This window comes from Mangifera indica, chromosome 7, assembly GCF_011075055.1.
Source record: "Mangifera indica cultivar Alphonso chromosome 7, CATAS_Mindica_2.1, whole genome shotgun sequence".
Taxonomy (NCBI): domain Eukaryota; kingdom Viridiplantae; phylum Streptophyta; class Magnoliopsida; order Sapindales; family Anacardiaceae; genus Mangifera; species Mangifera indica.
The window spans coordinates 1,007,542-1,030,718 of record NC_058143.1 but is presented as its reverse complement, the minus strand read 5'-3'; the positions used below and the strand labels follow the sequence as shown (position 1 = coordinate 1,030,718).

At 27.6% G+C, this 23,177-nt stretch overlaps 1 protein-coding gene and 1 long non-coding RNA gene across 3 annotated transcripts in view; both read left to right on the top strand.

The window, feature by feature from the left end:
- The first annotated feature begins 1,095 nt into the window (after positions 1 to 1,095).
- LOC123220644 (mitogen-activated protein kinase homolog D5-like) overlaps positions 1,096 to 23,177 on the top strand; it is a 60,035-nt gene continuing 37,953 nt past the window's right edge. Inside the window, exon 1 of the mRNA XM_044643201.1 lies at positions 1,096 to 1,424. Coding sequence (XP_044499136.1) covers positions 1,189 to 1,424 — 236 coding nt within the window. The 5' untranslated portion in view covers positions 1,096 to 1,188. The remainder of the gene's footprint in view (positions 1,425 to 23,177) is intronic.
- Positions 7,534 to 11,361, top strand: LOC123220679. 2 transcript variants are annotated; one of them, XR_006503122.1, is made up of 3 exons: positions 7,534 to 7,880; positions 8,546 to 10,797; positions 10,932 to 11,361. It is a non-coding gene; the product is annotated as an uncharacterized LOC123220679 (long non-coding RNA). The 2 variants fall into 2 exon arrangements; XR_006503121.1 differs by lacking the exon at positions 7,534 to 7,880 and having other exon boundaries at positions 7,891 to 10,797.

The window sequence follows — 23,177 nt, the reverse complement described above, 5'->3', positions numbered from 1 at the left end:
ATCAAATCGGTTAATTGTCAAAAAATAATAAAAAAAATTTTTGTACAATTTATTATTAAATATATAATTTAATATTAAAATAAATTTAGTTTAATATTATATATTCAAATATAATAAATAAGGTTTTGGTTTAAGTTTTTATAATGAAATGTTAAAAAAAAAAATCAAATTTTTATATTGACCAAATAAAACCCGATTTTATATATAGTCCAATAGGTTTAGTTAACAATTGATGGTTTAATCAATTTGATGAAACGATCTAATTCGGTTTTTTAAACTGTACTAAACTAAATAGATAATTAGATAAATATTTATTAATTTATCATATTATAAATTTTAATGACATATTAACAAGTCCATTCGTACTGTTTTAATATTTCAGATAAATTTTATTGTTAGTTGAGAAAAAAACCCTAATTAATTTGATATTTCATTCATTTTATTTTCAATTCTATGAATATATTCTCGAATTTTAATGTGCTGGACATAATTTTTTTTCTTATAAAATCTTAAATAATTATATAAGCAAAAGTTTAAAAAATAATTTATACTACGTAAATTATTGTTATTTATTTTAAATTTTAATTAATATATGAAAAATATGATATCCATGCATTCATAAAAACTCTCTCAACTTACCTCTGTTAGTATGAGTAGACTCAAATTAAATTTACTCATTTAACCTAGTAGTTTGATTTGAATAATCTAAATTTGAATTAAAACAATTTTAGTTTATCAAATTTGAAATTGACATCATTGAATCTTTTTATTTTTTTGATATTATTGTTCATTTTTTTTTATATTACCATTTGTTAGTTCAAATAAATTGAATTTGAACTAATTATTTTAAATTCAATAAAAGAATAGTATATATTTTTAATATATAATTTAAATAGATAAATAATTAAATAATTTTAAATTAAAAATAAAATAATATCTTATTATATAATAATATATTAATTATATATTAAAAATATATGTATATAATATTATTCTTTTAAATTTGAGTTAATCTTTGTTTAATCTCCTATTTGTAGGCATGGCTCACAACAAGGAGGAGAGGGACAAAACGCAGCGTTTTGCTCTAGGAGCATTAATTATTATTTAAGATAAACGAGATACCCATACATCTCCCCTGACTCGAAAAAACACAAAATTCACATAACCGAAAACAAAAACAACGTCGAAATGGAGGGAGGAGGTACCGCGGCCCAAAAGGCCGACACGGAGATGGAAGAGGCGCCATCAGACCCTCAGCAGCCACCGACGGCTCCTCAGGCGGCGGGGATCGAGAACATCCCAGCGACGTTGAGTCATGGGGGACGATTTATTCAGCACAACATATTTGGGAACATATTTGAAGTGACGGCGAAGTATAGGCCGCCTATTATGCCCATCGGGAAGGGTGCATACGACATCGTTTGGTACTCTCTCACTAATTCCCTTGTCTCAGTCAGTCTCAGTGTTGTTAAAGAGTCTTTTTTTAGCGCGTGGGTTTGTTTTGTTTGGATGTGTTTTGATTCATGTGTGTGAGTTTTATGTGGATTTTGATGATTTGTGAAGGTCCTGTTGTGGGGTTTTTATTTGGTAGTGAAATCTTATATTTTCATGTTGGTGGGTGTAGATTTTTTATTAAGGTATTTGGAGATGTTACATGCTGAAGATAAGTTAAATGTGTGGCTATTTGCTTCAATATAAGCTAAGATGAAGAAAAAGAATATTTTTAAAAGGTAAAATGTTGTCAAAACTGAACTTTTATGTAGCAGCTTATTAAAACAAGTAGTTTGATGGATTTTTTCTTTTTTTTGGGTAAGTAGTTTGATGGAAGTTAAGCTTCTGTGTAGGGGAATTTGTGGCCATTTCGTCAAAGAGAAATGAAAAAGGCTATGAAGATTGAATTTGTAGAGTAGATAAAGGAGTTCAGCTAGTTAGAATGGATAATATTTTGGTGAAAGGGCTGTTTTTTAGTGTGTCTGCGTGCATTTATTTTTGTTTATGGATTGTATGTTTTCTGAGTTTTATATGTGATGAGGGAGTTTGGAGTGTTTTCCTTCTCTTTTTTCTTTTCATTGGGAAATGTATTGAGTAATTTCTATTGGGTGTTTATTAGTTCGGCGTTGAATTCGGAGACAAATGAACATGTGGCAATAAAGAAGATAGCAAATGCATTCAATAATAAGATTGATGCAAAGAGGACTCTTCGTGAGATCAAGTTGCTTCGACACATGGATCATGAAAACGTCAGTGAGTGATAATTGCTGATTCATATATATATATATTTTGGGGCTTCACTTATAAGAAGCAACATATTGGATGAATGGTATTTTGATTTTATTTTTCTGTTAAGAAGTTAAATGCCAGTCAACTTGTTTTTGTTTTAAGATTACAATATTGCAAAGCTTGTGTGGTTGAGATGGCTAGCTGTTTTGTAGGTTGCATGGACATGTGCTTATATTTTTATTTTCCCAATATGTGAAATTGATAATATTTGTGGTTATTTTTCTTATTAAAAATGAAAGGATAATATTTGCATGATCACATGTACGTATAGCTAATTGTACAGGAATTTATTGAATTTCTGATAGCCATCAATTTTGGAAAAAATATTTAACTGGTTGGATTATGTTGTTAAGTGGTCATGGAGATTTGTTAATTGTTAGGAACTATGTGATTAAAACGTTGTGTGGGCAGAAGAGATTGAACATCTAGTTTTGTTAGAAGCACTCCAGGTTTAATTTATGGAGGAGCATTACTGGTGGGTAGGAGGCTTTTGTAGATGAGATATCTTTTATGATGAAAGATGGGAGAAGATTTATTTGCTATGGTATCTTTTGAGAAGAGAAGTCATTGACAGCTAATTTTGCATATTTGTGCTCCTTGTTGATGGTCGTTAAAGCTTCTTAGTTGTTTATATTTATGTATTGTTTGCGGAAATGGGAATGATCATGTACTACTGTGTGATTATTGAGTGCTGATTAGGGTTGAACTTATTTTTGAAAGTGTGCAAAATATCAAGAGGGTTGTGGCATCTTTAATTCTGTCATTGTGATAGGTAAGTTACGTGTGATTGGGTTGGTTGTTACATTGACTGATGTTCTATATCAGTGCAATATTGTACCTTCATGGGTGTTAATCTTACACTGTTGTATTAGTCAGAAGCAGAATGTGATTGCTAGATCCATTATGGAAGCTGATTACCATGCTATGGCTTAAAAGGGTCTTGCAGTTGCTACAAGGTTTTGCTATAATAAAATGCTTGAATTCTAAGAGGCATTGAACATAGAATGAAATCATGGTAGACATTTTTAGTGTCCCTTGGAAATTATGGATTAGATTCGTGAATATAGAGGATGTATTAGTGCTAAGTTTGTTTGTAAGGGTTTCACTTGCTTCTTAGGGGCTATTTTATCAATATAGAAGGTCTTAAATTTGGGCTTATGACCAAGAGTTTCAATCTCCTTTTTCTTTTCCTCTTTTTTTTCAAAAAATTTTTTCCTCCATGCATCACTACCTTGGATCATACTTGTCTAGTGCTATTCGTGCACTATTAATGGGAAAAAGTTTGGTCATTTGCTTTTTTAGGCATATGGCATATTGACATATATGATTTTAAATTTTCTCCTTCATAGAATATTGAAGAGTTCTTTTAGTAGTTGGATAGGAAATGTTTTTGAGTAAATAGATAGGCTAGTCGTTTTTTATTGGCGCTTTCTTGCTTGATGTGGACTTCACAGTGGACCAGAATAAAATGGCTAGTGAAGGAGAAAGTCATCCACTCATTATATCAAGATTCACGTAAGAAGTTCAGCTTATGATATTTTTGCATTAGCTTGTCATCAATAACTTTCTATGGTGGTAAGACATTTCCTAACTTTGATAATAAATTCTTGTACATTTTTTAGATCTTTGGAATAATGACAAGTTCATGTATTTTCTATAGAAATTGTGAGAGTAAAAATCTCCTAAATCACATCTCACAAACTTTGGAGATGAGGAGGTATTCTGCCAAAATAATTTACCATGAAAGGCTTGCTAGATCTAATAAGTTCTAATCCTTACCAAATTAATTAAATGGTCTCACATCCCTTAAGTAAGTTCTTAATTGGATTGCTCTCAGAGTCACATTATTTTCTATTGGATTGTCTATTTGTAACACAAATATTGATAATTGTCCTTTTTTACTGAACAACTTATTGAAATAAAGAAAAGGGAAGATAGGACAAGAAATCTCTTGAAAAAAATAGATGAGATTAAAGAACATTACATTGCTTTAGAAATTTGTAAGTCGCAATTGTACTTTTGTATCATTTGTTTCATGTATTTCTACAGTTATGTTAATTTCATGTTTTATTTTTCTTGTTTTTGTAGGTGATCTGGCTACGAAGTTTGAAAGTTAAGTACACAAGCAGCAACACGGCTATAGAAATGGAGAAAATATTAAGAATTTGAAGAATAAACTATTAGATCATCTGCTTCACAACCTTGGGTCTCATCATGCCGCTATGGCATCATAAACTTGTTGTAATGATAAGAGGAATGTGAAGCTGGCAGGGCAGCAATGTAAGCAAAGGAAATCTACTGAAGCAGCATGTGATCAGTTCTGAAAGTGGTAAGACATTTCCAAATGGATAAAAATTCTTGTAAATATTAAGATCTTTGTGATGATGACAAAGCTTATGTCTTTTCAACAGGATTAAAAAAAGCCAAAAAAAAAAAAAAAACCTCAAAAAATTTAAGTTCACTAACACGAAACAGCTAGTGACTTGGAGAAAATCTAAAAACGGTTAATGCCACAAACCACTGGATCATTGCTTCACAGATTTGGGGCTTCATCATGTCACCATGTCAAAAAATGCAGTGGCAGGGTGTTACAGACCTGGATTTCTGTTTTGAAGCTGCTCTTCACTGCTGCTGGATTAGTGGTATCATGATGTTTGCTTGAGATTTTAATGTGTTTGGGGATGAAATAGATGCTGAAGATGTGGTGCTGCGTTGGCTCTTCCTTGCTGCTGCACTCCTGTTACTGGACTAGTACTGGAAAAGAAATCTGGAATTTATGTATTATAGCTACTGTTGTATTGAATGATAAATGTACTTAAATATCTTAACAATATTTGTAAACTGGTACTTATATTGAAAAGATTTTCCAGAATTACAATAAAAGTTCAATTGGTCCATCTTGCCTTTATTTACATTGGAATTAACATAAATTCAAGAAACACCAAAAACTTAAATAAACAGACTAATCCTCTAGCTTTCAAGAGACTGGAACTCTCTCTCTTCTTTCCTTTCAACAGTTTTCTTTTCTGAATTCTTTTTGGATCATTTCCTTTTTCTTTTATCCTCATTACAGTCAAGTCTTCTGATAGATTGTCATGTTCCCTCCCCAAATTTGGGGGTCCTTTACTGTCATGTGTGTTTGTTGACCCAAGTAATCCTTCCTCCTCTTGATTGTATTGCATTTGGTGTCTAATCTTGCAAAAATTGTAAACATAGGCCCTAACAGTCTCCCTATCAAAGGAAAATTGAAAATTTCTTTGAAGTAGATGAAACATGCATGATGTGTTTAGAGAGCATAATAACTCAACAAAGTAATAACCTAGGTGAAAATACTCTCACTTTTGCAACTCATACATATATAGCATATTTTTGTTGAACCTCTCCAAACTGCTTATGTATAGATTATATAACACATAGTTGATAGTGACTTTCTAATAGAGAGGTAATTGCAAGAGAAAATTCGCTAAACCTAAAAAACCTCTCTAAACCATTTTGTTTATTCAATTTGGTAAATAAGCACCCTCAATTTTTTTTTATTTTAATTTTTATTTAAGAATTTCATTAGACTATTTCAAACTGAGTTAGAGGTTGATTTTTAAATAACTATCTAGGATTTTCTTAATATTAGGGATTGATTCATTAGTGTTAAAATGTTAATTATTCTAATATAATATATATATCAAGATTATTTAATGTTATGTGATAGAGTTTGTGTTTGAGTTTGGCTTTTTTTTGTTTTTATTGTTTAAGATTCGAACTCATTCTAATCCATGGGCCTATAATTAAAAGTAAGGATAAATTTCCCATAATATAAAACCATATTTTTTAAATTTTAATCCCCTTATAGTTGTTGGATTTACAATTTTGTGTGCATTAATTATCTTTAAAAAAAATACAGGATATTTGAATGATCCTGAGGCTCTAAAAATAGCTTTAAACAACAAAATATTCCCAATTTTGAAAATAAACCTAAATAATTTTAAACTATGCTTGAGGCTCTCCTTATAAATCATTCATGTATTGGTAGAGGAATAGTTTTGTTGATTCAAGTAATGATGTAGTTCTTTTTGAATTTATTACTTGAATGGGTGACTCAAATTTCTATTTATAGTTCAAGTTCATTATTCATTTATAATCAATATTGTTTTATTTATTATTATCATTTTATCAATAAATCATAAATTTAAAACATGAATTTTAATTATAAATTCAAGTTACTGATTTGAACTTGAATTAAACATTTTTTATTTGAATCAAATTTAAACTATCCTTAACTATATTTGGGTCTTTTTGTCATAGATTTAAGTGTTTTGACAACTTTTGATGGCCTAAACAAAGTTGATGATATAACTAACAACAACAAACACAATTTAAACTGACTTCAAGTTATCTTTTTTTCTCCATTTTCTCTTTTGTTTTGATGATTTACAATCACACTTTTTGTTCGGTTATATTTTACAGGTAATTAATAGGCTGTATTAATAAGTTATTACATATAATTATGGGGGTCAATCAAAATTGATTATACTATTTTTTAATACAATAAAATTATATGTACCTATTTTAGATACATAAATATATACACATTTATATGTGTCATCATGTGATTGGATGATTTTTAATTAAGAATAAAACAATAACCAATTATATGATGACACATATAAGTGTATATACATTTGTGTATCCAAAGTGGGTACACATAGTATTGCTCTTTTTAATATTCTGTTCAACTTTGATGTAATGACTATAATACCCTTGTACATAAGCTTCCCTTCTAATTTCTAGAACAATAAAATTACGGGGACTTAAAATGAGAACCAAATTGGGTATAAATGGTGATATGTTATTATGTTAATTTTATGATTTTAAACTAAAAATAAAATAACACTTAATCACATATTAATATATCATTATTAGATATTAAACATTATTCTTTCTAGAATTAGTTCAATATAACATGTTTAGGTACTTTATAATTCTAATTTTGATTTCCGTAACTTATTTATATAAATTAATGTAATAATATATTATTAAATAATTTTAAAATGAGAAAAAAAAAGTAAACAATCGCATTACATCAACATGCTTAGAGAAAATTTGGTTGGAAAGGGAAAATTATAGATTTTATAAATAATTTTATTCTAAAATTTTTGAATAATGAAAAAATACAAATATTGATGGATTGATATTAATTATTATATATTTAAATAATTTTTAATTTAAAAAAAAAAAAGCACTCTTATGCCAGTTTAATTTGAATCGACTCCTCCTTGTAGCCATAGTCCATGGATCTCTGCTCACCTGAAAAACATAAAATTCACATAAGCAAAAACAAAAAGAAAAAACAATAGCAACATCGAAATGGCGGGAGGAGGTGGTGCTGCGGCTCAGCAGGCAGACACGGAGATGGCAGAGGCGCCATCGGACCCTCAGCAGCCACTGGCGGCTGCTCAGGCGGCGGGGATCGAGAACATCCCCGCTACGTTGAGCCATGGGGGATAATTTATTCAATACAACATATTTGGGAAGATATTTGAAGTGACGGCAAAGTATAAGCCACCTTTTCTGCCCATCGGAAAGGGTGCATACGACATCGTTTGGTACTCTCGCACTGACTCACTTGTCTCAGTCCGTCTCAGTGTTGCTAAAGAGTCTTTTTTTAGCACCTGGGTTTTTTTTGTTCGGATGTGTTTTGATTTATGAATGTGAGTTTTATGTGGATTTTGATGGTTTGTGAAGGTTGTGTTGTGGGGTTTTTATTATGCGGTGAAATTTTATATTTTTATGTTGGTGGGTGTGGATTTCTTATTAAGGTATTTGGAGCTGTTACATGTTGAACATAAGTTAAATGTGTGGCTATTTTCTTCAATATAAACTAAGAAGAAGAAAGATTATTTTAAAAGGTAAAAAATTATCAAAACTGATTTTTTTTGTGTATTAGCTTTTAGAAACAAGTAGTTCGATGGAAGTTACACTTCTGTCTATAGGAATTTGTAGCCATTTCTTTGAAGAGAAATGAGCAATATGAAGATTGAATTTCTGAAGTGGGTAAAGGAGTGCTGCTAGTTGGAATTGCAAACCTTTCAGTGAAAGCTAGGCTGTTTTAAGTGAGTGAGTGTGCATGTAGTTCTGTTTGTGGATGGCATGTTTTCTGGTTCTTTATGGATTTGAGTTTTATATGTAATGAGGTTGTTTGGAGTGTTTCCTTTTCTTTTTTCTTTTCGTTGGGAAATATATTGAGTAATTTCTATTGGCTATTTATTAGTTCAGCGTTGAATTCAGAGACAAATGAGCATGTAGCAATAAAGAAGATAGCAAGTGCATTTGATAATAAGATTGATGCAAAGAGGACTCTTCGTGAGATCAAGTTGCTTCGACACATAGAGCTTGTGTAGTTGAGTTGGTTATGGAGTCAAATGCCAGTGGACTTGTTTTTTTTTGGCTGATTCCTTTTTTTTTTTTGGTGGCTTCAGTTATAAGAAGTGACATAGTGGATGATCGGTGTTTTGATTTATTTTTTTGTTATGGAGTCAAATGCCAGTGGACTTGTTTTTGTTTCAACATTACAATATTGTAAAGCTTGTGTAGTTGAGTTGGTTAGCTGTTTTGTAGGTCGCATGGACATGTGCTTATATTTTTATTTGCCCAAGATGTGAAATTGACAATATTTGTGGTTAATTTTTTTTTTTTTAATAAAAAATGAAACGATAGTATTTGCATGATCATATGTACATATGGCTAATTGTATAGGAATATGGTGAACATCTGTAAGCCATCAATTTGAGAAAAGTATTTAACTAGTTGGATTCTGTTGGTAAGTGATTATGGAGATCTGTTCTTGAGAGAGAACATTTTCAGGAATTATGTATTTAAAAATATAGTGTAGGCATAAGAGATTAGACTTATAGTTTTGTTAGAAACACTCAAGGGTTAGTTTACAGAGTGGAATTACTGGTGGTTAGGAGGCTTTTGTAGAAGAGATATCTTTTATTATGAAACACGGGAGAAGGTTGATTTGCCATGTTATCTTTTGAGAATAGAAGTCTTTGACTTCTAATTTTGCATATTTGTGCACATTGTTGATGGTCGTTTGAGCTTCTTAGTTGTTTATATTTATGTTTTGTTTAAATATTGAAAATTAAAAAAAAGTTAGGTCCAATGGCATTATTTCAAAAATGACCTCATAGTTATAATTTTTTAAACCCCACCTTGTTTCACTCCTCATATACTTGACTCTCTGTCTCTGGCAGTTGGAGGCTGCACTGCAGTCAATGAGTTGTTATCAATTCAGAGCTCGAAACCCAACTACAGTTAAAAAAAATCAGAAATAGAAGAAAAAAACAGAAATTTCAAAAACACTCAAAACATTTTCATTTTTTGAAACGAAAATGATTGCAAAATGCTCTTTTCAGTCTCCTAACACCCCCCTCTTAAAGAGTCTTGATGGGCTTCGCCACCTTGCAGAAATGCACCATTTCAAGGTAAACTCACTTCGCCAATTCAATTTCTTGGGGAAATTTGGGGTCCTTCATGATGGAAAACAACCTTATCCTGGTGCAATTTCTACATGTATGTATTCATATGTGAGTTTTAGCATTTGAGTGTTCTTGTTTTAGGTTGTTATCGATATTATAAAGTTTAATGCTTTTACATATATAAATAGATGTGATGATCATGCAGTATTGGCATGTTAAAGGGTATTAACTTCATTGTTATGCTTCATCCGATCGCATAGGGCAAAATAAAAACGTTCCCTTTAGGAAATAAGTAAAGCCACGACTTGGTTGTTAAGAATGTGCTTCAAAGTTTGAGTGTCTAAGCCTATTTAGGTGTTGTACTCATTTATCATAAAAAATTATCATTGTAGCATAGTAATATGGTCTCCCCTGTTTCTTTCGTTGTCCATTCAAAATAAGCGAAATATCTGAATTACGTTTTCTGTGATTTTTTGTATAACTACGTAATAGTCATTTTGATATACTCATAAAAATCTCAAACATATCTTGCTGTAAGGGCTCGGCCTTCAAGTCATAGAGAATGTAGAAGAAGCTGATTTTATTCTGGCCCACGGTACTAAAGCATTGGGGCTCCCTTCTGGAGAGGCGCATCCTGCTAGTCTTGAGGATTTTGAAAAAATATTGGAGCTTTGTGCAGCTAAGAAAATTCCAATGATCGTAGCCAATCCAGATTATGTGACTGTTGAGCCTAGGGCTCTGCGTGTTATGCCCAGTAAATTCCATTCTCTTTAGTATGCCACAACATTGTGAAAGGAAAATAGCTTACTTTGTGCTGGAAGCTTTCACTCTACTGTTACATTTTTATACCTGTTGCTGGTGTTTCCATTCACATTCTGGTTACTGCACAGAACCTGGAATTTCTCTATATTTAAATTGCAGATTTTGGAATTTTGTTGTTCCACCTTTTGAAATTTAAATTTTGTCGATCCTTCTAGGTACTTTGGCATCAAAATATGAAAAGCTTGGAGGTGAAGTGGCATGGATGGACAAACTTGATAAGGTCACTCGATCTCTTAGTCTTATTCTAATTAGTAAAAATGTTCACTTACATTTTTTTATGTATATCATCGTACATGTGCAGTTGACTTTGCTTTTACTCCTTTCTAATATTTCATAAGATAATTTATAAATCAGTGATGAACATGGTCGGTGTTGCTACTAGTGACTCCATTGCTGTGGGTGATTCCTTCACCATGATACTAAGGGAGCCAATGCAGCTGGAATCCAGTCAGTATTTACCATTGGAGGAATCCATGCAAATGAACTTGGACTAAGCAGTTTCGAAGGATTTGCAGATTTATCTTCTATCCAAAACTCTTTTATCAAAATATGATGCGTATCCATCATGTGTTACCAGCATTCATATGGTAAAATCTGATCAAGGTAAGTACGGATTTAGTCACTATGTTTCCGAACTTGCTTGTCAGTAGTAAATATTAGTTGATATGGATCTATATCTAAAACTCAATAATTAAGGATAGAATCTAAAACATTTCCAACGTGTCTGCCATATGAGGAAGATTTATAAAAGTTGGTTCACATGTCTGCCAACATCTTATTTACATGCTGATAAATGGCTCTAGTTTAAGAAAGAAGCAATTAGGAATCCACACCAATAAATTATTTCTTGATACGCTGTCTTTAACCGTAGCTTCATGAGGTACCCTTTTTGGAAAGAGGTCTCTCATATTGGCTGAATTCAGATTGATCAACAAACAACCCACAAACAAACTGTCTTATTTGTCTCCTTATCAAAAGAAACAATTTGAAGTACACAATAATATTGGATTGAGGAGTAAAAAGCAGAAGAAAATCTGTAGATTTTAAAGAATGAGGTTGCAAAAACCCTTTTAACTTTTCTCTTATGTGTCTAATGTTTTTTGATATATGAAAAATGGCCACAAAAAGCACTTCTCTTGAGTTGACCCAGTTGTATTCAAGTCTTTTCGCCATATTTAAGAACTTTTAATGATTTTCGATGGATAAAACAAAGTTGATGATCAAACCAACAATTACAATTAGAGCTAAAACAGACTTGGAGTTATCTCTTTTCTCCGTTTTCTTCTTTGTTTTGATTTTTTGTAGTCACTCTTTCATTTTAGTTATATTTTACCGGCAATCGATGGGTAGTATTAAAGTTATTTTTTATAATTTCGGGGGTTAATAAAATTAATCAAACTATTTTGTAATATTCTATTCAACTTTAGTGCCCTTTGTATATAGGCCAAACTATAGGTGTTTAAAATAAGAACTACATTGGATTGGTAATTTTGAATTAAAAATAAAACAATACATACTTATATAATGACACATTATGATTAGGTAATAAGCATTGCACTTTTCAGAATTGGTTTAACATAACATGTTCAGATATTTGTAATTCTACCTGTGATTTTATAATTTATGACACTGTTATGTAACTTATTCATATAAATTGACATGATAATGTATGATTAAATGATTAAATGATTTTAAAGTAATAAAAATAGTTAACAATAGTTTTAACCAATCATATATTACTAGATTAATTTGTATAGATAAATTGGTAAAAATATGCTTATATATTTAGTTGCACTTTCATACTATAATTTCGTTTGTAGTATTGTATATTTTTTTTATTAATAAGGTAAATAAATGCAATCTAAACACCCTTTTAAAATTAATAGGTGTTTTTTTAAATTTCTTTTCACTTAATTCTCCTGTCCAAGAATTTAAAAAACTGTTTTATTTTTTAAATTATAAAATAATTAAAAAAAGTTATCCAGATATTTAATGATCTTCTTGACCCAACAAATAACAATCTTTATTAAAATTGCCCCAGCCTACGCTAGAACTATAAGGGATGATGACAATTTTATACCTTAAATTTGACTTCGTAACAACTTTATACTGATAGGATTTTTAATAACATTTTAATCCATACTACAATTGCAAACTTACGATGTCATTCATAAAGATGAAACCATATAATATATAAATAATATACATAATTTTATATACAAATAATAATATATCATCATATGATTGTATATTTTTTATTTTTAATTTAAAATTATTAAGTTACATGATAATAATTCATTATTAATGTATAAAATTATATAGAAAATACTATTTTATAAAAATTACCCTATAATAAGGGAAGTTATGAGAAAATTTTATTATTATTATTTATATATTTCTGATTAATTGAGGATTTTACTTTTGAAATTATCTGATTTTTATAATTTTAACCATTTATAAGTAAGAATTTAAATTTTCAATAGTTATGGGTATCAACTAAAATCCAAAAACCTAGGGTGAAAATAAGTGATTTGGCCTTAAAAAACATATGAAAAAGTGGAACAAGACCCAAGGCCACTTGCAGTTGTTAAACAACACAATCGCGATCCCCACCCTCTGAGTGCCACGTGGCATTTCTTGCTTATAATATCCCTCATTTGTCAAGAACTATCTTTCCCTCCCAAAAAAAATGATGCAATTTGGTGCCATAGTGCTTAGCCGCCATTGTTGTCTAGTGCTATAAAAATACAAAACACACCTAAAATGAAAAGAAAAAATCATAAAGTGTATGCTATTATTACAATGAGGTGTCCCACTTTCGTAGAATGATTTTAAAAAAGAAAAGCAGCCATCAATGGTGCGTTGTCTTTATCTCCACCAAGCCCCATGTCCTCATATATGTTTTCGATGGATAACTACGAGCACATGAAAAAAAAATAATGCAATATCCTATTTCTATCACATTAAGTAATAAATAAGAAAAAATTATTGAATATAAATTAGTACTTAAACAATAAAACTAAAAAAGGCTAATCCTGTGCCACTAGGGATTTAATTATTAAAATAAAAAAATATATCAATTAATGGTTAAAGGGTTGAGTAGAGAGAATTCTTAATTTGTTCTATATAAAAATATGAAGAATGATTCTCTATTATTCGATTTTCATTTTTAAAGCCATGAGCTGGAATCAACACTTGAAAACAATATGACAGAGTTGGCCTTGGCATCACAATTAGACAACTCAACGTTGATTTTTACGAAAGCCAAAAGACTATTTCCTCCCCCACCCAAGGTTTAGTGAAAAGGCAAAAATACTCAGTCATTAATTTTACAAAAATTCAAATATTTATTTATTTATTAAAATTTATTGTTAAAAGTAAGAATAGAATTATTATTCAACTAAAAATATTATTAGTTAAATAATAATTTTATTTTTAAAATTAACTATTTTTATTAATTTTCATAGTTTATGAGAATTAGTTTTGGTGTTTAATAGTTAATGAAAGAGAGATTAGGTTTACATTAAACCTTAGGTGGGAAATAAACATTTGGTCAAAGAAAAAATCACAAAGCATATGTTATTATCATGATGAGGTGTCCCACTTTCATAACACAATTTTAAAAAACTATTTCAAAAAACAAAAGCAATCATCAATGATGGCTACCTTTATCCTTGCCGACCCTCGTGCCCACATGAAAATGAAGACACGTGTCCCACTTTCATAACACGATTTTGAAAAACGATTTCAAAAAACAAAAGCACTCATCAATGGTGGCTACCTTTATCCTTGTCGACCCTCGTGCCCACATGAAAATGAAGACGCGTGTCCCACTTTCATAACACGATTTTGAAAAACGATTTCAAAAAACAAAAGCACTCATCAATGGTGGCTACCTTTATCCTTGCCGACTCTCGTGCCCACATGAAAATGAAGACACGAGATTCAATTTCTATCTCATCAAATAATAAATAAAAGCCAATTATTCAGTATAAATTAATATTTATACGGTAAAAATAAGGATAATAATACAAGAGGTATGATTTTTTTTTAATTAAATGAATGGAATTTTGTTTATTGAAAAAATTGAACTTTTAAAGTTTTTTTATTAAGAAAATTAAACTTTTAGATTTTCTAATAAAGGAACCAATTTTTTAATATTTATTATTGAAGGTACCAAATAAATATAATTATAATTGTTTTATTTCGAAAGCAAGGTAATTAGTTTGACTCTTTCAATAAAAAATTGTGTAAGTTCATTTTTTTCTAATGAAGGGTTTAAAGGTTTTTTTTTTCTTATTAAAAGAATAACTCTCTTTTATTTTCATTTTGATGAAATGAAACCTCTATTTTATTGCATAAATGTGGGTTAACTTCTAACATCATTAAAAATTAATAATATAAATTTTTTTGTATTAATTCATAAATAACGATTGAGATAATTTGGGCTAATGAATACAATTTTTGGATTAATTATAATTTTTGGATTCATAATATCATTAATTCATAAAAATTAATGATATTATTAAAATTTAAAAAATTATAAATAAAATATTTTGAATTCATAGTGAAAACAAATAATTAATTATAATTCTTGTTTGAAAACAATAAATTAGTAAATTTTATTGACCAATCAATTTAATAATTGATATAAGAATGCATGATGGGGAGAAAAAAAACCAAAAAGAAATGACAAAATGCAATAATGGAAGACTTGACTACCTCCCATGGTGTGCACAAAGAATTTGGTAGGAGCTGAGGAAAGATACAAAGAAAGAAAGAATGATTCTCCATTTATTCATTTTTCTTTTTTAAAGACATGAGTTGTAACCCACACTTGAAACCAATATAATATAAAATATTCCTTTATTTTGAGCCTCTTCTTATAAACAAAATTAACAAGTTTTTCTTTCTTTCTCACATTCTCTTTCTGTTACAATTTTAAATGATTAAAGGGACCTAACTAAAAGATTGGTATCAAATTATACCAATCTTTATATAAAATAGTTTGATATAAAATTTTTTTTCTCTTTTGAAAAAATATTGGCACACTAGACATTTAGAGCATGAAATATATAATTGAAATAATTTCTATTAAAGACGATATCCAAAACTTTTAGCCCAAGGTAACAAAAAGCTTCAGCTTTTGGTTGTTTTAGATTATTATTATTATAGGAGAAGAAAAAGCATCCAAGACCCCTAATTAATTGAATCGATGAATCATCCATCCACCGACACGTCAAACTATACATGCACATGCAAATGAAATGATGTTTCTGTCCTCTGCCCTATCAACACTGCTCCTCTCTTACCTACCTTTGTAAGAAGTACTATACATCCATTCATCGATCAATTTATTTTTACCAAATTAAAGGGATGGTAAATGCCTATTTATAAGAAGTATTAATAATAATTTATTATTATATAATTTTGTGTTGTTTAATTTTTAATTTAAAATTATTTAGTTATATAATAATACATCATTATTTATATATAAATTGGTGATAAGTATACATAGTTTTTATTGTTTGAGCAAAAAAAATGATTTTATAATTTAAATAAGTTAAATTAACTTTAATAACAAAAACAAATTAGGTGAATAAATTATATGGTTAAAAATTAATGTCATAATTCAGTTAATATTACGATCTCTATATTTCTAGTAAATCATGATTTGATAGATTATAAAAGATAATATCAACTCTCTTATAACTTTTCTATTATGTATCTCAGTTTAAAATTATTTTTATCAAAATAATGTTTATTGATATAAAAACTTTTATTTTTCCTTTATTTTTTTAGTATATATGGTTCATTTAATTTTTTTTTAATAAGAATGATATTTGATTGGAACTAGATAAATTTTTTAATAGACTAAATAGTAAAAAAAAATTTAAACTTTCATCTTAAAAAAATTTTTAACATTAAAAATAAAACAATATATATATATATATATATATATATATATATATATATATATATATATATATATATATATATATATAAAATTCTGAATGTATTTGGTAGAAATAAATTCTATTAAAAATTAAAAAGTAAATATTTTAAAATAATAATAGTTAATTATAATTTACTTGAAACCAATAAAATAATAAATTTTATTAATCGGTCAATTTAATAATTGATGTAGGAAATAGAGAAAAAGAATTAAAGACTTGATAACATCACATGGGTGCATTTTTCAAAACTTTGTTTGAAAAAAATTAACCTTGTGATTATATGTTCAATTAAACCATGACAATTTCAAGAGGAGGTGACCAGGAAAAATAGTAAATGACTTAATTATTAAAAATAAATAAATATATTAGTAGTTAAAGGTTGTATAAAGAGAATAGGTGGGACATCCTAATACAAAGAATTATTTAATAATTATATCAACATACGAAAGGCCATAATTTCAAGCCATATTATTGAAATATAACTAAAATTTAAAAAGTTAAAAATAAAATATTTTTAATTTATACAGAAAACAAATAGTTAATTATAAATTTATTAAAAATAATGAATTATTAAATTTTATTGATCGGTCAGTTTAATAATTTATATAAGAACGTGTGAAGGAGGGAAAATTTGACAAAATGCAAAAGTGGATGACTTTCTGACCACATCACATGGGCACATTTTCTATAACATTTCCTGGAAAACATTAACCCTATGATAATACAGAGGAGGAGTTGGAAAAATAATGATTCTATATTCATTTTTCTTTTTTATTAATTGGTCACCTCAATAATTGACTGTTATCAAGCGTAGCAGAATAATGAGCAGGGGGCCAGGAGCCGCTGCAGCGGGGGCAAGGTCATGACCCTCCTTCCAATGTTGCCATCAATGAGGCCACCATTAAAAGTTATCCCAAGTTGTTTTATTCTGAAGCAAAACTTTAAATGAAAGATGCAACTGTAACATGTTGTTCAACGTAATTTTAGCTTTTTTTTGGGTATAAATAATTATATCAGCATACAAAAAGTATAATTTTAAGGCACGTTGTGGAAAATATTATTAAAATTTTAAAAATTAAAAATAAAATAATTTCAATTCATACTGAAAACAAAGGGTTAATTATAATTTTTTGAAAACAATGAATTAGTAAAATTTACTAACCGGTCACTTTCATAATTAATATACAAAAGTGGAGAACTTGACTACATCACATGGGGTACGCTTTTCATAACTTTGCCTGGAAAAAGATAATCTAGTGACAATAGAATTAATTTAGATAAGCAGAGGTAATTTTGTCTTAAAATTAATTTAATTTTAATTCTATTTGAATTAATTTAAATTTAAATTATTTATAAAAACAAGTTTAGTCATTTTATTCGAATTTGATTTATTTAATTTGAGCTTAAATTTGAGTTCAAACTACTAAAATCAAATTCAACCTATCCAAATCTCATATATAATTATTATAAATTCAATTGGTTTAATGATTTCATACTATCAAAATAATAGTATCAAATTAGTTTGATCAAATTAAAGTGATGTTAAGTATGTATTCATAAAAAGTATCAATAAATGTATTAATTATAATTTATTATTATATTATTATATGTTATTTTTTTAAATTCAAAATCAACTAATTATATAATAATATCTCATTATTAATATATAAATCTGTGATAAGTACATATAATTTTTAAATATAAAAATAAAAATATGATAAATTTTAATTTTTAAAATATTTTTATTAAATAATAATTTTATTCTTTATAATAAAAATAAAATTTAAGAAAAGTATAGGTTTTTAAATTTTTAATAATAACTAAATAATTAAATTTGCAGCAATCCAGAGGTGGAAAACAGTCGTTTGGCCATTTTAATTTTGTTGAAAACAATGAATTAATAAATTGTATTGATCTGTCAATTCAATAACTAATATAAGAATGCGTGATCGGAGAAAAATAGAGGAAAAAAAAGAGAAAATTCCAAAAGTGAGGACCTGACTACATCACATGGGGCACATGGCTACAATAAATATGTTAGGAGCTGAGGAAAGATAAAACAATGGTTCTCTATTTATTTTTATTTTTCACAGACCGGTCACTTCAATAATTGACTTTTGGTGGGCAGAATAATGGCCGGCAGGCCGAGCAGCCGCTGCAGCGGGGCAGGATCATGACACCCCTCCCAAGTTGCCATTGATGAGGCCACCATTAAAAGGTACCCTATGTGATGTTTGGTTTTAGATGTTAAAAATTATTTTAATAATTTATTTTTTATTATTAATATTGATATAATAAATAATTTAATTATTATTTTTATTTTAATTATCAAAAAATTATTAAGATAATCTTAATTTTATTATTATTTATTAATTTTATGAGATGAAAATAAATTTATTTTTAATTAATATAATAAATAATATAAAAATATTTAAAAATAATTATATTCAAGGGTATTTAAATAAAATAATTTACTAGTGTTATTTTATTATTTTTAATCAAACATAATAATTATTTATACTTATCAAATTTTATTATATAGTAATTGTCTAAGTAATTTATCTTCAAAATAATTTATCTATTTTAGTAATAAAATATTACTCAAACCAAACACCCCTTGAGTGTAAGTTGCTTTATTTTGAAGCAAAACTTCAGAAGGATTCAACTGTGACATATCACTCAGTATAATTTTAGGTTTTTTTGGGATACAAATAACTCTATCAATAGAAAAAGTATAATTTTAAAACATGTTGTGAAAATATTATTAAAATTTAAAAAATTATAAATAAAACATTTTCAATTTATACTAAAAATAAAGGGTTAATTATAATTTTTTTTGAAAACAATAAATTAGTAAATTTTATTGACGGACCATTTTAATAATTGATATAAGAAATGAGAAAATACAAAAGTGAAGGACTTGACTACATTACATGGGGCTCTTTTTTCATAACTTTGCCCAGAAAAAGATAATCCCGTGATAGTACAACTAATTTAGATAGCGGAGGCAACTCTGTGTTAAAATTAATTTAATTTTAGATTTTATTCAAATTAATTTAAATTTAAATTATTTATAAAAATAAATTTCATTGTTTTGTTTAAATTTGATTTATTTAATTTGAATTTAAGGTTAAATTTGAATTACTTAAACAAAATCAACTCTATCCAAAATCTTATCTACAATTGTTGTAAATTCAATTGGTTTAATGGTTTCATATTATTAAAATAACAGTATCAATTTAGTTTGATCAAATTAAAGTGATGTTAAGTATGCACTTATAAGAATTTCTAATAAGGGAGCTAATAATGATTTATTATTATATAATTGTATGTTATTTTATTTTTAATTTAAAATTATTCAATTATATAATAATACATCATCATTGATATGTAGATTGGTAATAAGTACACATAGTTTTTATTGTTAGAGCGAAAAATTGATTTTATAATTTAGATAAATTAAATTAACTTTAATAACAAAAGCAAATTAGATGAATAAATGATATATTTAAGAGTTAATATTGTAACCCAGTTAATGTTATAAAACCTATATTTTGAGTGAATCATGACTCAATAGATTAAGAAAAATAACATCAATTCTCTTATGTATCTTGGTTTTGAATTATTTTTATTGAAGTGATATTTATTGATGTAAAAATTTTTATTTTTTAAATGTAAATTATTTATTCACAATTTTTTAATGAGAATAATATTTCATTGAAACCTAAATAAACTTTTTTTGACGGGACTAAATAATAAAAAAATATTCCAACTCTCAACTTAAAAATCTTTTAAATGTAAAAGACAAAACAACATAATTTTTTATTTTATTTTAACTGTATTTTGTAGAAATAAATTTTAGAAAAAAATATAATTTCAGACTTTTGAGGTTTTTGGGTTTACCAATAGCTATATCATCACATAAAAAGGTATAATTTTAAGTCACGTTGTTAAATTATTATTAAAAATAAAATATTTTTAATTTATAATAAAAATAAATGATTAATTATAATATTTTTGAGAATAATAAATTAATAAATTTTATTGACCTGTCAATCTAATAATTGATATAAGATTGGGGAGAAAAATAGCCAAAAGGAAATGACAAAATCCAAAAGTAGAGCAGTTGAGTTCTGACTACATCACATGGGCAGCAATTTTTTATAACTCTGCCTGGAAAAAAAAAGAACCCGTGACAGTATGGAGGGGGAGCTGGGGAAATAAAAGTGGGACATCGGGCTACAATGAATATGGTAGGAGCTGAGGCATGAGCTATAAACAATACTTGAAAACAATTTGATATAAAATATTCTTTTATTTTGATTTATTATAGTTTTATATAAATATTGTCATATGACAATCACAATTTTTTTATTAGATTAGATTATATTAATATTAAATCATACCTATTCTTTCATAAGATAATTTGATATAAATTTTTTTTTCCAGTTTTAGAAAAATCTTGACAGATTAGGTGTTTAGAGCACGAAATATATAATTGAAATAATTTATATGAAAGATGATATCCAAAACTTTTAACCCAAGACAGTAAAAACTTCAGCTTTTGGCTGTTTTAGATTATTACTATTATGGGAGGAGGAAAAACATCCAAGGTCCCGTAATTAATTGAATCGATGAATCATCTATTCATCAACACATCAAACTATATATGCACATGTAAGTGAAATGATGCTTCTGTCCTTTACCCCATCGACACTGCTCCTCTCTTACCTAATGTCTTACACTATTAACATTAATCACCATTAGATCGAATCATCCTGTGTCTTTCCAAATTCAAATGCAATTTAACATGCTAATTGAAAGAGTGGGGCTATTTTTGGTTGGCTGAGAGAGCCACATCAAATAATGGCCCATCTGTTAAAAAAAAAAAAGGCATACTAATTGAGGACAGATTCACACAATGATTCTCCAGTATTCATTTTTATTTTCAAAAGGCATGAGCTGTAAACCACACTTAAAACAATATGACACAGTTGGTTATAGCGGCAGTTTAAAACAATATGGCCCATCTGTTTAATGCCATTTTACTAAGGTTATAACGGCAGTTTACATCTATAGTTTAAAATTTTAATAAAATTATATGTTTATATTTTTTATACATAATTTTTATATATAAATGATCATTATGATATGACTAAATAATTTTGAATTAAAGATAAAGTAATACCTTATCACATGATGATATATCATTTGTGTATTTAAATTGTATATAAAAAATATATACTTATAATATTATTCTTAAATTTTATTTTTTAATATTGTAAAGCATCTTGAGAGGGGCGTTCACATTGTGACAAGAAATTAAAAAAAAAAAGGCAAAAAGTTGACTTGCAAAGACTTGTATTATGGGTAAAGACGACCCCAAGTCAAGAATGATGATGAACATTAAATAAAAAGCTAGGGAAATTGCTGCGTAATTTCACAATTTGAATGCATTAATTAAACAAGGAATTGGAAGACACAAGAAATTGATGTTAATTATAAGTCATAAAGCAAGTAGCATTTAGTCTTTGTGATAATGAATGTGAATTGGAGTATCATACATTTCAAAGGCAACGTAAGCATTACGTCTAGACTTAGAAGTGAATCAGAACTTAGTTTGAACAAAGATTAATTTAAATTTAGTTTGAATTTAAAATAATAAGCTCGAGTTTGGGTACAAGCCAGTTCATATGATGAACAATAACATCAAAAAAAAAAATTTTTAACTAAAAAAATTTTTTATAATAAAAAATAAAATAATATATTTTCATTGGATTTTATTTTATTCTAAATATATTTTGTGAAAATAAAATCGAAGAAAGAGTGTAATTTTAGGCTTTTGGGAGTCTGAAATATTTATATTTGCATATAAAAGAGTATAATTTTAAACAACGTCATTGAAATAGTATTAAAATTTAAAAAATAAAAAATAAAATATTGTCAAGTTATATTGAAAACAAATGATTAATTATAATTATTAAAATAAAAAAAATATTAATTAGTGGTTAAAGGGTCAAGAAGAAGAAGTAGGTGGGACATTCCAATTATCATTCTCTACCTCTTAATTTGTTTTGTATAAAGATATGAATAATAATTCGAAGAATAATTCTCTATTTTTCATTTGTCATTTTTAAAGCATGAGTTGTAATCAACACTTGAAAACAATATGACGGAGTTGGCCTTAGCATGACAATCAAACAACCCAAAGTTGATTTTTATGAAGGCCAAAAGACTATTTCCTTTCCCACACAAGGTTTAGTGGAACGACAAATCCTCTGTCATTAATTTTACAAAAATTCAAATATTTTTTTATTTGTTAAAATTTATTATTAAGATTAAAAATAAAATTATTATTTAACTAAAAATATAATTAGTTAAATAATAATTTTATTTTTTAAATTAACTATTTTTATTAATTTTAACAATTTATGGATATGAATTTAGGTTTTTAATAGTTAATGAATAAAATATTGGGAAATAGACTTTTGGCCAAAGAAAAAATCATAAGTATATGCTATTATTATGGTGAGTGTCCCACTTACGATTTTAAAAAACAATTTCAAAAAACAAAAGCAATCATCAATGGTGGTTGCTTTTATCTCTATTGACCCTCATGTCCACATGAAAATGAAGACACAAG